The sequence below is a fragment of the Capra hircus genome, chromosome 11, assembly GCF_001704415.2.
Source record: "Capra hircus breed San Clemente chromosome 11, ASM170441v1, whole genome shotgun sequence".
In the NCBI taxonomy this organism is placed as follows: Eukaryota; Metazoa; Chordata; class Mammalia; order Artiodactyla; family Bovidae; genus Capra; species Capra hircus.
Genome location: NC_030818.1, coordinates 95,070,593 through 95,087,129, shown reverse-complemented (window position 1 = coordinate 95,087,129; position 16,537 = coordinate 95,070,593). Strand labels below are relative to the sequence as shown.

Here is a 16,537-nt window from a genome sequence, read left to right as displayed (position 1 = left end):
TACGTGTCAGGTTGCATTTTACAAAGATTGCTGCGGCTATAGAGTTCAGGATGGGTTGCATGGATGAAGCTAGAATACAGTGTAAGAAGCTGGTCCATAGCCCAGGAAAAATCAACAAGTCCTGGACAAGGCAGCGATGACAATGGGATTAGAGAGGGCAGCACGGAGTTAAGAGATGCCAGGGAGGTAAAGTCAGTGGGAGGTAAACCTCAGTGAGTGAAGAAGTTGAGATACTGCCAGGCAAGTGGGCACCAGTTCTCTTAACCAAGATAATGGAACCTGGGAAGAGAGATGCGCCTGTCTGAGATACATGTGGAACTGCCCAGGAGTCCAGAGGAAATAGAAGTACAAGAACCTTTGCAATCTGGCTCATCACTGTAAGGCAGTCCCCACTCTGCTGGAAACCCAGACTGTGGAGTCTGTAATTGGCCATAGCTCTTTCCTACCTTGCCTGCTCCAGCGTTACTCCCACTCCCCCAAAATGCCTTTAGTTTTTCACAACTGCTGAAGGCAAGTGAGTTCCTGTTGTCACGAAAAGACTTTCTCAGATGATACATGACCACCTCCTTTTCTCTTCTCAAATATTGAATCAAATTTATGGTGCCCATTTTCCTTAATCAGGCTGTTATCAGACAGTGAGCTGGGTGAATTTGATTTAAAGCAGATTGTAGCACCAGCCAGTGACTGCTCCTGGCCCTAATCAAGACTCCTTCACTCTTAGGAGAAGATGCCTTGCACTAGATGGGCTTTAATGGGCATGTCTATCTTGTGAGCACTAGCTGCATTTTTGCCAGGTCTCTGGAAAGTTGCCTCCTAGCTTCCTTGCTAAGGCCCTAGCTGTAGGTTCAAGGAAACTCAGTTTTTTCTTTCGGTTGTGATAACAGAAGTGATGCTACTGCTGCTGCTGTTAACAATGATAATAGCTAACAATTAAAGACTGTTTATTGTGCCAAAATCCATCTTAAGTGCTCTGCAAACATTATTTGTTTAGTCCTCACCACTTCCCTAAGGGACCATACTGATATTATCCCTGTTCCACACATGAGGAGCAAAAGGTTCAGAGAGTGAAAACACAAGGCTGCAGAGCTAAAAGAGATGGAGTTGAGATTCTCACCTTGATCTGTTGTGCTCCAAAGCCCAGACTCTACCATTACTACATTTTTTAGCCTTCTCAAAAGTATGACTTTCTGTCTTGCAGCCACAGTCTGTCTTCTCATCTTGGAATCTGTATGTGAGTGCTGAGATGGCAGTTCCTCTAAGGCTGTGGCCGATGACTGCCTCTGGGAGTAGGTGCATTTAGATGAATGAAAAAGAGACAACTGGGCCTTTCAGCTCCCTTAATGGGACATAACTTACACAGTGTCAGCTTCAATTGCTGACTGAATGGTCCAGTGGTTTGGGGGATCCTTGCAGGCATGTTTTCCTTGTCCCAGCATGCTTATATAATGGTAACCTAGAAGAAGAATGGGTGTGTTTGTCCAACTTTCTGCCTTTGAGTGCTGATAATTTGTAGACAGGGAATACAGGGGCGTTAGAACTGTGGAGTGGGCAGATGTGGAGGAGGCACGGCTGCAGGAGAAAGCAGGCCCATGGAACAGAGAACAATTTGTTTATCAGGGGGTGGGATGCGGGGTGTGGAGGAAAGCTTTGCAGTCAGGCTGTGGAGACTGAGTGGGGGCTGCCGGGCTGGCTGCCAGCCCCCAACCATGACTGCCAGGGGTCCATGATGGTTGCCTGTCCTAGAAAACTTGGGAAAACGGGTATGTGCTCTCCCCAAGCGAGAGGGCAGAGCTGGGTCATATATCCAAGCCAGGCATGTGGGAGTTCCTTTGTGTCCCTCAGGTCAAGACTCAACTAGGAATAGGTTTGGCATTGCTGTCTGGGGGTCTGGCTGCTAGCCACACACCTGCAGGGTCTGCAGAGCCAGAGTGAGCACTTGGGGCAAGAGGTTACTGATGAGGGGAGAGCACGTTATCTTTGCTCGCTACACTGCTTGGCCACCAGACAGATGCTGACACTGCTGCTCTACTTGCATCCTCCTCTTTCATGCCCTACCCCATCCCATCTCCTCCCTACGCCTCCACACAGATACTAGTGGGCATTTTCAGTAAAGACCTTTTACATCTCAAGAACAGAAGTAGCTGGCAAAGTACTGTGATGAGGAGTGATCTTCACCCCCAGGCACACTGCCTGCTGCAGGTCTCAGCATCGTGGAGGCAGCGGAGGGGCTGTTCTGTGCACAGCACCCACTCTGGGTCGGGCGCTGAACTGAGTTGCTCTGGGAACAGAGACCTCCTGCAGTGGCCCCTGTGGTAGCCTTTCCCAGTTGCCAGTTAAGAACAAGACAGTCAGGGGATGGACAACGTAATGCTGAGAAAGCAACAGGCTTGGGATGAGAAAACGTTCATCCTTGGCCCCACCACCACTTACTTGTGTTACTCACTTGCAACTTTGGGGAAGATAGCTCTTCTGCATCCTCATCCCTAACATGAACGTGGTATTACTTATCTCACAGATTTTCAGATTATCAAGAGGGTAAAATATAAGACCACAATAAAGGTATGGTAAATAATCTGTCTGAGCTGTTGTTTCCATGTGTGAATAAAGAGGATTATAATATCCAATCTGTGAATTTATTGGGAGTATCCAATGAAATAATGTATGTAAAATACTTAAACTGTCTGGGAAGTAGCAAAGGCTCAACAAATAGTAGAAGAGTAGATATGGTTATTATAGTGGTTATTTAGTATAAATCTACCAACCAATCTGGGAAAGTATTAGTAAAGCTGTAAAAGCCACTGGGCCAAGAGCCAGAGAGAAACAGTCAGCCATGCTGGCTCAAATCGTGAACCGGGAGCCAAGCCTTGAGGCCGAGGGACGGGGCTCTGGATTGTGAGCAGCTGCTGCAGCAGCTCCCCCTGCTGCTTGAGAAGTGCAGGTGACTCTGGCCCCAACAAGAGCCAGACATTCCCCAGGGAAGAGAAAATGTCCTGCTTGCCCAGGAAGCCAAGCCCTTGCAAAGCCTTCAGAGTCAGCACAGAAAGCAGTAGAACCCAGACAGCAGTAAAATATCCCCAGGAGTTCTGGACCCTACCCAGACAGGGCCTTGTTGCCTAGCAAAGGGCTACAGTACCCAGATCTGAACATGTCGCCAGGAAGCAGCTCTGAGGCTAAGCACCTTCTCTGTGACTCAGCTGTCTGGAACAATTAGACTAGACACTGGGCCTGACCCCAGCTTTTATAGACTCCTATTCCCCTACTAAGACTTTGCCTTCTTGGTTTGGGAGTATCTCCATTTTTGGTATAAGATATTCCCCACTGAGACCTGGAATATTAGTCCCCCAGCCTAGGGCTCCTTTGCCTAAAACTTGGTCTTTGCCTCAAGGAACTAACTTCTCATCCAGAGAATGCAGCATGGCCAGCATTGAGTCTTCTCTGCTAATGGAGGCCACTTCAGATTTTGAGAAAACCAAGATCTTAGGGAGTTGGCCCAGATTCAGGGTTCTCAGTCTGTTCCAAGCTAGCCATTTGCTTATGGAGCAGTCGTTTCTGTTCCTTGAAACTTTAGTGTCTCATCTGTACAGTGGTAATTGTAATCTCACTTAGCCCATAGGGCTGAGAACATTAAATTAAATGAGATAATACATATAAAGTACCCAGCACAGAGACTGGCATGACATGGAGGCTCAATTTATGTTTCCCTCCCTCCCTAGCTGAAGTCAGGCCTGCCAGGTTCACTGCTGGAAACAGTGAGCTTAAATACAGTCAGCAGCTTTTCTCTTCATTGTGGCAGTTGCACACACACAGTCACAACTCGTGGTAGCTACCATTGTTACTGAAGGCTGCATCACAACAGCAGTATCTTAATGATGTATTTCTCTACATTTACATCCCAAGCACCCTTTGAGCCTTGCACTGCAAGCAGGCAACCGTTATTTACAGAAGAGATCCTCAAAACTTGGAGGGGTCAAAGGACTTTCCCAAAGTCTTACAGCTTGTATGTGATGGAGCAGGATTTGAACTTGAATTTGACTGACCCTAATTGACCTTGAGAACAGCAGCTTGTATGAGCTGCCTTGGCCTCTAGAGAAACCATGAATTCACCTGTCCTTCACAAGTGCTTCTGGAGTCCACTTCCCCCAAGCTCAGCCTCTTTCCTGTCTTAGCTGCCTTAAGGAGCTGTAGGAGACTTCTGTCTCCCTTCCATTACCTCCACTGGTAGTCAGAGCCCACTATTAACACCTGTGTCTGTTTTCCAGATTTAGTGATGAAGGGATGGAGGTGATTGAGCGGCTCATCTACCTGTACCACAAGTTTCATCAGCTAAAAGTGAGCAATGAGGAGTATGCTTGCATGAAAGCAATTAACTTCCTAAATCAAGGTGAGTAACTGAGGATAGGAAGAAAGGACTTAGTTTTCTTTGCCCAGCAAATATTTGCCCTCGTGTTTCCCCCCTACCCCCTTTACCCTCAGGCCTGTTGCATCATGTGGGTACTGATCTTGGAAGTCCTGCGCTGCCCTCCTCATCACCCTGCCCCACTGTAGTGCAGGGCATGGTTTGGACTTTTTTCTTCAAACCTAAATGCCACAGCCTCTATAACTCATAGAGGAAGGAAGAGGATTTGCTTTGTTTAGTCAGTTTTAGTGCATTTAAACACAGACATCAAGGACAGTACATGCGTCATTTAAAATATGCACAAGTTTACCAGTGACTGAAGAAGAGCAGAGTGACTGATGAGACTATTGGAGATAAGGAACCTGTGACAAGCTGGCAGTGGTTCTGACGGGCCCCTTCAGGGCAGAGTGGAGGTGCACAGAAACTCATGCCCGTATCAAGCATGGCTTTAGTTAGAAGAGTGGTGATTGTGATTTACATGGAGTATTACCTGCAAACTGGCATTGTGTAGCTGCTGGTAACCAGAATATGCAAGAGAATTTGTGTTCCCTTTTTTCCAGGATAGCATGTGAGTGAGTTGCTCTCAGAGTGGAACTGGGCTATTTTGCTGCCCGTGACATGGACAGTGGACTATTCCTGTATTCAGTTTCCTAGTCTAGAGACTCTTGATCCCCTCCTCTTTGCCAGCTCCTCCCTTGGTACCAACTAAACCTCTTCCTCTTGCTTCCGCACCTTTTATGCATTTGTCTGGTGTTCTGTGTGCCTCCCTTAGGCCAGGCCCTGTGTTGAGCATTAAAGACATTGCAATAAATTAGATCCCAGGCTCTTGGCCTCAAGAAGTACATGGATGGCACTTGATACATTGCTTGAGCCTCAGATGAGGGGAGAGGGACTTCCCTGGTGGTCCAGTGGTTAAGACTTCGCCTTCCAATGCAGGGGGTGCAGGTTCGATCCCTGGTGAGGGAACTAAGATCCTGCATGCCTTCTGGCCAAAAAATCAAAACGTGAAACAGAAGCAATATTGTAACAAATTCAATAAAGACTTTTAAAATGGTCCACATTAAAAAAAAATCTTACCAAAAAACACCCTCTACCACTTAAATGGGAAGAGATCAGTAACAACTACTTGGAGAATGAGAAATCTGATAGTGAGGCTTCAAAGGCAGGGTAAGGTTTATATAGAGAATATTTATTAATATATTCTGTGTATGAAAAAAGAGGATTGTGTGTTTATATGTATATGAACACACTATATAATATATACACATGTATGAGAAAGACATCTACAGGCATACCTTGGAGATATTGCATGTTTGGTTCCCGATCACCACAGTAAAGTGAGTGTTGCAATAGAGTGAGTCACATGAATTTCTTGACTTCCAGTGCCTGTAAAATTTATATTTATACTATGCTGTGGTCTGTTAAGTGTACAGTAGCATTTTGTCTTAAAAAACGGAGTATATACCTCAAAAAAAATGCTTTATTGCTGAAAAATGCTAGCCATCATCTGAGCCTTCAGTGAGTCATAATCTTTGCTGGTGGACGATCTTGCCTCAGTGTTGATGGCTTCTGATTGATCAGGGTGGTGGTGGTTGAAGATTGGGGTAGCTGTGGTGATTTCCAAAGTAAGATAGCAGTGAAGTTTTCCACATGAATTGACTTTTTCTTTCATCAGTGTATTCTGTGTAGCATGCGATGCTGTTTGAACATTTTGCCCCCAGTAGAACTTCTTCCAAAACTGGAGTCAGTACTCTCAAACCCTGCTGCTGCTTTATCAACTAAGTTTATGTAATACTCTAAATAAATCCTTTGTTACTGTTTCAACAGTCTTTACAGCTTCTTCACCAGGAGTAGATTCCATCTCAAGGAACCAGTTTCTTCATTCATCCATAAGAAGCAACTCATCTGTTAAAATTTTTTTTCATGTGATTTCATCAGTTCAGTCCCATTTTCAGGCTTCACTTCTCATTCTCGTTCTCTTGCTATGTCTACCACATCTGCAGTTACTTCCTCCACTGAAGTCTTGAGCTCCTCAAAGTCATCCATGAAGGCTGGAATCAACTTGTTTCAAAATCCTGTTAATGTTGATATGTTGACCTCTTTCAATGACTTGGGAATGGCCTCTGAAATGGTGAATCCTTTCCAGAAGGTTTTTGATTTATTTTGTCCAGATCCATCAGAGGAATCGCTATCTCTGGGCAGCTATAGCCTTAGGAAATGTATTTCTTAAATAGTAAGACATGAATGTTGAAAAGACTCCTTGATCCATGGGCTGAAGAATGGATGTGTTAATCTCATTGTACATCTCCATCAGAGCTCTTGGGTGAACAGGTGCTTTGTCAGTGAGCAGTAATATTTTGAAAGGAATCTCTTTTTCTGAGGAGTAGTTCTCCACAGTGGACTTGAAATATTTAGTAAGCCACGTTGTGAACAGATATGCTGTCATCCAGGCTTTGATGTTCCGTTTATGGAACACAAGCAGAGTAGATTTAGTGTAATTCTTAAGGGCATTAGAATTTTTGGAATGGTAAATGAGCATTGTCCTCAACTTAAAGTCATCAGCTGCATTAGCCCCTAACAAGAGAGTCAGCTTGTCCTTTGAAGCCAGACATTGACTTCTCCTCTCTAGCATGAAAAGTCCTGGATAGCATCTTCTTCCAACATAAGGCTATTTTGTCTATATTGAAAATCTTTGTTTAGTGTAGCCATCTTCTTTAATTATCTTATTAGGTAGATCATCTGAATAAAATGCTGCAGCTTCTATGTCAGCACTTGGTTCTTCACCTCACCCTTTTATGAAGACAGCATCTTTGCTTAAATCTCATGAACCAACCTCTACTAGCTTCAAACTTTTCTTCTGCAGCTTCCTCACCTCTCTTAGGCTTTATAGGATTGAGAGGAGTTATCCTTTCTCTGGATGAGGCTTAGGTCTAAGTGAATATTGTGAATGGTTTGATCTTCTATGTAGACCACTCAAACTTTCTCCTTATCAGCTTATCAATAAGGCTGTCTGTCTGTCTTATTATTTTTGTGTTCACTGGAGTAGTGCTTTTTAATTTCCTTCAGGAAATTTTCCTTTGCCTGTACAACTTTGCTAACTCCCAAGAGGCCTAGCTTTCAGCCTATCTTGACTGTTGACATTCCTTCTTCAACTGAGCTTAATCATTTCTAGCTTATGATTTAAAGTGAGAGATGTGTGAGTTTTCCTTTCACTTGAACACTTACAGGCAATTGTACAGTTATTAATTGGCCTGATTTCACTATTGTTGTTTCTCAGGGAATTGGGAGGACCAAGGAGAGGGAGAGACACAGGGGAACAGCCAAAGGAACAGTCAGAACACACGTTTACTGATTAGGTTCACCAACTTGTATGAGCACAGTTTGTGGCACCCCAAAGCAATTACAATGGAATGGCACCCTGCTCCAGCACTCTTGCCTGGCAAATCCCATGGACAGAGGAGCCTGGTGGGCCTGCAGTCCATGGGGTCGCGAAGAGTCGGACACGACTGAGCGACTTCACTTTCACTTTTCACTTTCATGCATTGGAGAAGGAAATGGCAACCCACTCCAGTGTTCTTGCCTGGAGAGTCCCAGGGACGATTATAGGGTCGCACAGAGTCGGACACGACTGAAGCAACTTAGCAGTAGCAGCAGCAGCAGCAGAAATCACTGACCATAGATTCAGATAACAAATCTTATAATAATGAAAATGTTTGAAATATTGCGAGAGTTACCTAATGTGACAAAGAAACATGAAATGAGCAAATGCTGTTGGGAAAAATGGCACCAATAGACTTGCTTGGTACAGAGTTGCCACAAACCTTCAATTTGTGAAAAATGCAGTATCTGTGAAGTACAGTAAAGCAAAGCACAATAAAACAAGATATGCTTATATAAAGAAAAAAAAAAACAAAAACTGGAGGGACCCAGTAGAATACCAGTGGCCCAGGTAGAATAGTCTGAGTAGAAGCACACAGGAGACCATGTGTGAGTATATGTACAAGCATGAGAATATAGGTGTCAGCATGATTTCTGAATGGGTCCAGCAAAGAGCAAATTTAAAGCTATTGTGAAGGATAAATTGGGAAATTATTCAGTCTCTTGTTCAGCATCCACTAGTACCTGTTTTGTGCCAAACCCCGTGCTGGGAGCTGAGTATGAAGTTGAGAAAGATGACAGCCTAGCCCTCAAGGGGCTCAGTCTAAGTGATTGTCCTTGATAATTTTTTCATTTACCTAATTTCTCTTCTCTTACCCAGAGCTTTAATTCCTCCATGTCAGGAAAAAAAAAACAATTCCCTGTTGAGACAATGTTTAATAACTTTTCAGTGAAAGATACACATATTCAAGGAGCTGGCGGAAGTCCCTCCCATTTCCTGTGGTCTTTTTTCACAGATACCAGGGGTCTGACCAGTGCCTCGCAGCTGGAACAGTTGAACAGACGATATTGGTACATTTGCCAGGATTTCACTGAATATAAATATACACATCAGCCGAACCGTTTTCCTGACCTCATGATGTGCTTACCTGAGATTCGCTATATTGCAGGTAATGGGCCCTGGGCTTCCAATCCTTCCTTGCTTTTCTTAATTTGTGAAGGGAATAAGGAAAGCAGTGTTTTCAGGATGCTGATGCCAGGCCCATCACCAGCTGAATAAAAGAAGTACTAGCCCTGCCCTCAGAAAAATTTACATTATAATGAGAAGTTTGGTTTTTCTTTGTAGGGAAGAGAATCTAACATTTCCTAGGCTCCTGTAAAGTGCAGGGTACTTGGTGGCCTGTTATTCAATTCAGAACAATTTCTGAATATGGTTGACCACTCTATGGATGGGGAAACAGGTTCGAAGTTTTTCAGATTAACTTCATTTCCTGAATTACATACCTTAAAAGGGTGGGTTTTACAGCATGTGAACTGACTATATCTCAATTTTAAAAATTAATTTTATTGGTTAGAATTGCCTATAGGTTTTTGAGGATCTTTCACTTAAAGAGGTGTCTTTAAAATAATTATCAAAGATCCTGTGTTCACAAAGCAACTTTTGTTGTAGTTGTTTTGTGGTCTTGACCCCCTTCTGAGCTTCTTGACATTTAAATAGGTCCATTTCAACATAAAATCCTGGCTTTTACTCTTGTTGTTTTACTTCATTTGGTAAAGAATCTTATTTACAGTTATCTAGCACATACTGAGGGGCAACTAAGAACTGTGACGTCTGGTCTAAGATTGTTTCTGTAAAATTAAGGAATACAGTTTTGAAGGGAAAAAATGTTCAATCTAGTAAAATCAGTTTTTAACTTTTGGGCCACAGAATAGTCTAGGAGACAGGACCTGGACCTAAATAAACTGGTAGAATCTTAGGAGTGTTTTGGTAGTTTACATCTCAGCATTTTCAAAACTATGTTCTTCCAAATGAGATATGAATCAGGTGCTTTATGAAATAGAAGTTAATAGAGAGAAGTTCTCCCCCACAGAATTGGCAGAGTTGTCAACCCTGTCAGCCCTTTGAATTACATGGGAAGCTTTTAATAAATACCCATGCTTGGGTTGCACCTGTAGAGATTCTGACTTAATTGATAACGGAGTGGAGCCCGGTCATCAGTATTTAAAAAAAAAAAATACTCCCCAGTAACTCTAGGGTTCTGTCAGGGAGAACTGTAGCCTCAGATATTTACAGAGTATATTAGCACACTGCACGCTCTTAGAAGTCCTCCAACTTAAAACAAGCAAACCTATTTTAACCCTGAATTTCTCAATTTATCTTCCCCTGTAAACTCCGCTTCTCTCCTCAGTACATTTTATTCCCATTATACCATTCTGTAGTGCAATGTTTCATAGAATGCTAGTTAAGATTCTGCTAGGAAATGAAACAGGATATAAGTTTCTCTAAGAGGACATCTAAGAATACTTCTCAGTTTCAGAATCCTCATTTGTAAAATGGGTATAAAAAGTAATATCTATCACACAGAAATATTGTGAGAATTAAATGAGATAATGTATTTAAACACCTACCACAGAGTTCAGTATTCTTTGGATAGTAGCCACAATTATAGCTTGCACCATTACTAGACTCCCTAGGGCACCGAAATGGGGCTACATATTAGAATGTTAGCCCAGTCTGTTTTGCCTTTGTAATAGTCCTGGCACAGCACCTTCCTCACCCCAGTCACTCAACAGGGCAGTGTTCTCCTTTCCCCAGCCCAGGAGGAGGCAAACACACCATTTCACTGGCTGCCAAAGCTGACTTCTTTTTCCACCTTTTCCCAGGAAAGATGGTGAATGTTCCCCTGGAGCAGCTGCCCCTCCTCTTTAAGGTGGTGCTGCATTCCTGCAAGACAAGTGTGGGCAAGGAGTGATCTGTCCCCAGCACCCCTCCTCAGGCCAACCCTAACGCCTGGGGTGGGCAGGACAGGCTCCAGAAGAAAGCCAGAGAGACCAAGATGGAGGCTGTGGAGCAGTGTTGCCAGTTGCCTCCACAGCAAGAAGAGTCTTTGTTTGTCTTGTTTTTTAACCTCATTTTTCTATATATTTATTTCACGACAGAGTTGAATGTATGGCCTTCAGCATGATGCACATGCTTCTGTGTGAATGCAGCCGGTGCATTTCCTTGCAGTTTACAGAATGTGAAGATGTGTAATGTTGCCGTGCTGTCATTGTTTAGAGATAGTTCTTTTGTATTTTGAGGGAGAGGGTGGGATGGGGCTGAGATGACTATTTCCATAATGTTGACAAAGATGACTACCTCAGTGGAAAGAGAAGGGTGTCAACAACCCTACTTTTTCCACACGTTCTCAGCAGACTCATATATTAGTCTGTCAGAGAGCAAATTGCCTTTTACTAGCTAAAGAATTACCAGGTAAAAGAGCACACCGTAAAAGGGGAAGTGGTGTTAGGAGGTTTACTAAGCAGAGTGGGTGAGACATTGGAAACAGATCACGAGATGAGGATTTAACCATCTCTTTTCTTTGGAAAGTGAGAGTTGGGCACAGTGACCAAATCTAAGTTAGGTGTCCACCCTCCAAGCAGGTCCTCAGGGAGGAGGGTTTCTATTCTCACATCATACCCTGGGGCCTCCCCTCCCCGCCATCCACACCACCAGTACTGATTTCTGCCGCTGTCACCTTTTCACCTAGGCAAAGCCCTGATCGGGACTAGTCTACAAGCTATCTTGGGACTCACAGCTACCTAGTTTCCTTACTCTCCTCACACTCGTTGCCTCTCCCTTATAAACGTGACTTCCTACTGACCCTTTGAAAAAACAGCTGAACAAAATGTCATGTTCTAAATCCTGATGCCCACTACTGATTTATTCTCTTTTCACCTTCAGCGGTTAGTGGGACAAAAGCCAGATTGCTAACAGAATGAACACTCCTCCTTTGGAGGTCCCGTTTATCTCCCCACCCCATCCCATTCCACCTCCAGATCTGAATCAGAAACTGCAGTCTCTCTCAAACAGCTGGAAGGACCATTCACCCATCTGCTGACCAGAATTTTTGCCCCTACATTCTACCCCTGTTTCTCTTAATGTCTCCCAAAATAAGATCAGGTTTCCTCAGAATAAGCCCAAGACCCAGAGTGGCACAGCTGCCCCTTAGAGTATCAGCGGCCTGGCTGACCAAGGTCTGGAGGGCTAGAGTCCAAAGCTCCTGGAAGGGAAGGGGGGGCTTTAAACTACCTCATGTTCCTAAAGGCCTGGCTGCCCCCTCTGCAGGTATGGCCTTGACCCCTTATTCTTTCACTACCTGCCCCACCTAGTCCTGGGAAACGTTCCTTACCCTCTTGGCTTTGGCCAGCAGCCGCACCAGGTCTGTCGTGGAATTCTTTCAGGGGCTTTTTCCTTCTCCGCCTTACTGCAGCAGTTGTCCCTGCCTAAGCCCAGGTCCCTCCCACAGCCAGTGCAGCAGACAGGCCATTTAGCTGGGTACATCCCTGGGTAGGCTTGAGGGGCCTACAGGACCTCATTTTTTTGCCTGTTGAGTCAAAGGCCGTTTGCTCTCATCCCAGCCCAGCCTAGCACACTTACTCAGAGGGCCACCACACTGTGTGCATATCAGGTAGTCTGTGTCAGATTGTAATTTTTTCTTTCCGGTGAATTGTTACGGGTACAGAAAGTGAAGACTTTGTCCTTTGATGGATCTAAAACTCAGAGCATTTCTTCTGAATGTTGTTTCTCCAGTTGCTCTGAGGAGAAAAAAAAAGGAAAGGAGAGACGTTCCTCAGGAAAAGCTCCAACCAGAATGTTTTTCACATGTCAATGGGAAGATTTGTATGTATCTGTTTATTTCACAGTATTTTTGTTTCTCTGATCTTTTATTTAACCAAACTAGATCACAGCCTTTGGCTGCAGGTCAGACTCCGAGCCACTTTCCTCAAAGTAGGGAAGGATGCACATAACAGAGACCCCTTCTCCAAGACAGCTTCTGTGTGCTTATCTTTCTTTTCTAGACCTCCATCGGTCAAATCATTATTATTTTTTTAAAATTGTTTTTCTCTTAAATTAAGTGTTGTACTGGTTGGGTCAGGTACTGAAAGGAGTTGCTCTCTGATGAGGCAGGAACGTGTCTCTTTAATACTGCAGCATTAAACAGAGCAAGTTGTTAATTTGTGGAGTGGGGAAAGGTTCTGCAAGTTGCCATTGTACAAATCCATTTTTACAAATGTTTGCAGTAGATTCCACAGAACAAAGAGCCCATTCATTGCCGAGAGCCCTGCAGAATCTCTGAGCCAAGTGGCCATGTGTTCCGAGCCGGAGCCTGACCTGTGGACCGCCTTTAATGTCTTCTGCACCCAGTCCTTTTATGACGTGGGCTTTTTTTAAACAGGGTAAAGTGACTGTGTTGCGTCGCAAACTCAGGTATTATGAGAGGAAGGTAGGAGTGTAGCTAGCAGTGTGGAGACATTAGGTCAGCCACTAGATGTATTTGTGAATTCAGTTTGAAGGACACAGAGAAAGGTTGGAGGGGGAGGTTTGATGTGTTGTTTTTCGCCTTTCTTCCCATGATGTTTGGTTAACAGGTAGCCTTTTTGCTAGTGGAAAAGAAAAAAGTTGTGCATCTTGTCTGTAATTCCCCTCTCTTCTGTCCTCTCTCTGATCCCCTGCCACCAACAGCACTCACTTTGAGTGAGAACCTTTCCACCATAAAAATATGACCCTGAAAGCTGTGTGTTAAAGGAGAATCCCAATCATTGCACTGCATTGAAACATACAAGCTTTTCTCTTCCTTCCCCTTTGCATGTTTTCTTGATCCAAGACAAAACTTTGGAATCTTGGAACTTCACCCACAACTCACACTCTCTGGCTCCTTTGTCGGCTTTTGGAGTCTTTCACAGGCTTGGTGGTTTTACCCTCAGTCTGGAGAGACTCTCCAGAACCTATCTCAAAGCACTCCACCTGTCTCAGAGGATACCCAATCCCCCAGGCCCGTTGCATAGTGAGGTGGGCAAACCTCCAGGGATGGAAAGCAGATCCAGAGGAGGAGGGGTAGAGGCAACTGAGGGGTCTCCATGGCATCATGACAGTCACCCACTCCACAGCACCCTGCCTCACACCTGCCACCTGTTGTCAGAGAAGGGAATCCTGCCACGGCCAGTATGTCACCAAGTCCTTAAAACCCTGGGCTTTCTGAGATAGCTGCCTTGCTCTGCTGCCCATTTCTTACCTTAGTCTCTTTGTTCTCAGTTTACTGGGGAATGGGACAGATAGAGACAGACAAACCCAGTATTGGCAACATCTAGGCCATGTCCAAGGTTGGCCAAAGTAAAAAGACTGGCCTCCCAGCAGGGCAGGAAGTGGAGCAGTGGTTCCAAGTCTTTAGCTCTGGGCCCCTGGTCTATGTCTTCTTGTTGCTTTTTAAAATTCTGCAATTATTTTGAGAAATCCAATTTTTTAGACCAACCCTTTTATTAAACTTTAAATTTTTCTGTATTGATTTTTTAAAGTTAAAAAAAATTTTTTTAAAAAAGCAAAAAAAAAAACCTAAACAAAAACCCACCACTCTTACTTTCCCAATTTGATCCATGAGAGGCCCCCTGCACTCCCCTCTGCTTTTGCATCTGATCAGTCCTCCCTTTTCCCTCAGCTTGATGCATCTATGTCCAGTGTCTGTGAAATGATGTTTATCTGTGTCTCAGGATAAGAAACGGCAATCATTCCACCAGGTGCTGGAAACTGGTTAGCCTTGAGGCAAGGGTTTCTAGGGCCACAGCTCAGGGATGTGTATTTAATTACAGGGTCCCCAGAAACCCATCTCCTGGCTACCACAAGCAACAGCTTCTTTTCTGGGCTTAGGAGCCAGACCTGGACTGTTTCCTTAAGGCAGGGGCCCCACAGACCATGCTGAGGCTTCCTGTTTGACCAGAGCTGGACTCCCTTGAGACTTGGGAAGACTTCAGTCTGTCCTGTAAGATGAACCACAGTGACCCTGCCTCTACTGGCTCACATGATGCCCGGTCCCTCTGCCTAATCCAGTACCCATCTGGCCTCCCTTCTCGGCCTGCAGCCCTCAATGGGCTACAGCCTGCTCAGGAATCAGTTGCAGGCTCAAAGGGAAGCCATGAATCAGGCCAGAGCTTGCTTCAAGCCCAAGAAAAAATTTGTCTTACTGGTGGAGGCTAGTCTTCCAAATCCTGGAGCCAGCCCTGCCAGCCAAAGGATCATTTTTGCCCTTTGGTTACCATTGTTTTCTTTCTCTGAAATGTCTTAGATGATAATGTTGTTGACTCAAATTTCCATGAAAAAAAAAAAAAAAAAAAAACTACCTCTTGAGTGACATCCTGGTCTATTCCTCTCTGAGGAGTCTTGTGGGAAAAGAATACTGTAGCTCCTGCTCTGTTTACATGTTTCTGTGGAGAAAGAAACCCTGCCTGCCCTGGGGTGTTGGGTGTTTTTGTCTGTGTTGCCATCCCAGGCCTGTGATAGGGGCTTGTGGCTACATTGTAATGTCTGGGCCATGTCTGGGGAGTCCTTCCCACCAGCCCAGCCAGGGACTAGCCATCGCCTTGAAGAGGCCTCCTTTTCCTTCCTATGATGCAAGGTGCAGGGAGCACCACCTCCCATGACGCCACCTTCAGGAGCTGCGATGGCACACGCATCCATGAGCCTCCCCCTGGGCTACCGAGGCTCACCTCTACCCACAGTCCTGCACAGGAGTCGAGTAAACAGGATGTCTCTGAGCCCTTGTCCCCAAAGGGCCGGCCAAGGGCTGCCCGCCAACCTGGCTCCATCAGTCCTGCATGACCAAGTGATAGTTGGTGGGCTCTTCTACCCAGGCCCTCTGCTACCTCCCACCCTGCCATCTGGCAAGGAATGGGCCCTTTTCTGTGAATTGACTACCTGTGGAAATGTGACCAATTAGTGTGAAATGCATGTTTAGCGAATGTTAGGTACTGTATTTGAACCAATAAATGTGAATTCTTCTGCACATGGCATCTTGTCTGTGAAGCATGTCTGGGGTTCTGAGGTGGGACAATGGGTTGTTCTAAGGAGTGGGCTCTGCCTTCAGACCTGTGCCCGGCACTTTGTTGGGACTCTTCACAAACCTGAACCTCCTTGAACTTCAAGAATTACTACCTTTACTTTGTAAATGAAGAAATGAAAGTTAAATACTGGTGAAGGGACACTAACCTGCCAGAAAGTGGCACAACTAGAGGAACTGAGTCTAGCGGGAGGGGCAAACACAGTGGGATCACGATTGTAACTAAGTATGTATTGATACATGCCGATGTGTATGGGCCTGTATGTCACTGTGGTCCAACCAGTTAATCCCTGTCTTTCCAGAAAACAGATGAGGTTTTCTAGAGTTGAGAAAATAGAGGCTCTGAGAAGTCCCTGGACTCAGGATGAGCTTCACAGATGAGTATTAAAGGTAGGCCTTGAAGAAAGTCACCAGACAGGAAGAGGAGGACAGACCAGGTAGAGTGGTCAACAACATGTTGGAAGGTCCAGCTGTGAGTCAGAAACATACAAAATACCCAGACATAACAAGGGACTGCCATGGCAGGAATGGGGGCAGGTGAGAGTTGAGGCTGGAGAAGCCCTTGGGAACCTTGAATGCCACATGGAAGAGTTAGAGGAAGGAAAGCCATCTGCTACATCTCAGGAAAGAATGAAACCTCAGTGACCACAGTGCGCTGTTGAGTGGCCTGCCT

General features: G+C 44.9%; 1 protein-coding gene across 2 annotated transcripts in view; it reads left to right on the top strand.

The window, feature by feature from the left end:
• The window catches only part of NR6A1 (nuclear receptor subfamily 6 group A member 1), a 220,235-nt gene extending 204,425 nt beyond the window's left edge, over positions 1–15,810 (top strand). Inside the window, exons 8-10 of one of the 2 annotated variants that reach the window (XM_018055752.1) lie at positions 4,260–4,381; positions 8,791–8,943; positions 10,658–15,810. In XM_018055752.1, the coding sequence (XP_017911241.1) occupies positions 4,260–4,381; positions 8,791–8,943; positions 10,658–10,746 (364 nt within the window). In that variant the 3' untranslated portion in view covers positions 10,747–15,810. The remainder of the gene's footprint in view (positions 1–4,259; positions 4,382–8,790; positions 8,944–10,657) is intronic. The other variant, XM_018055753.1, reaches the window with a different exon arrangement.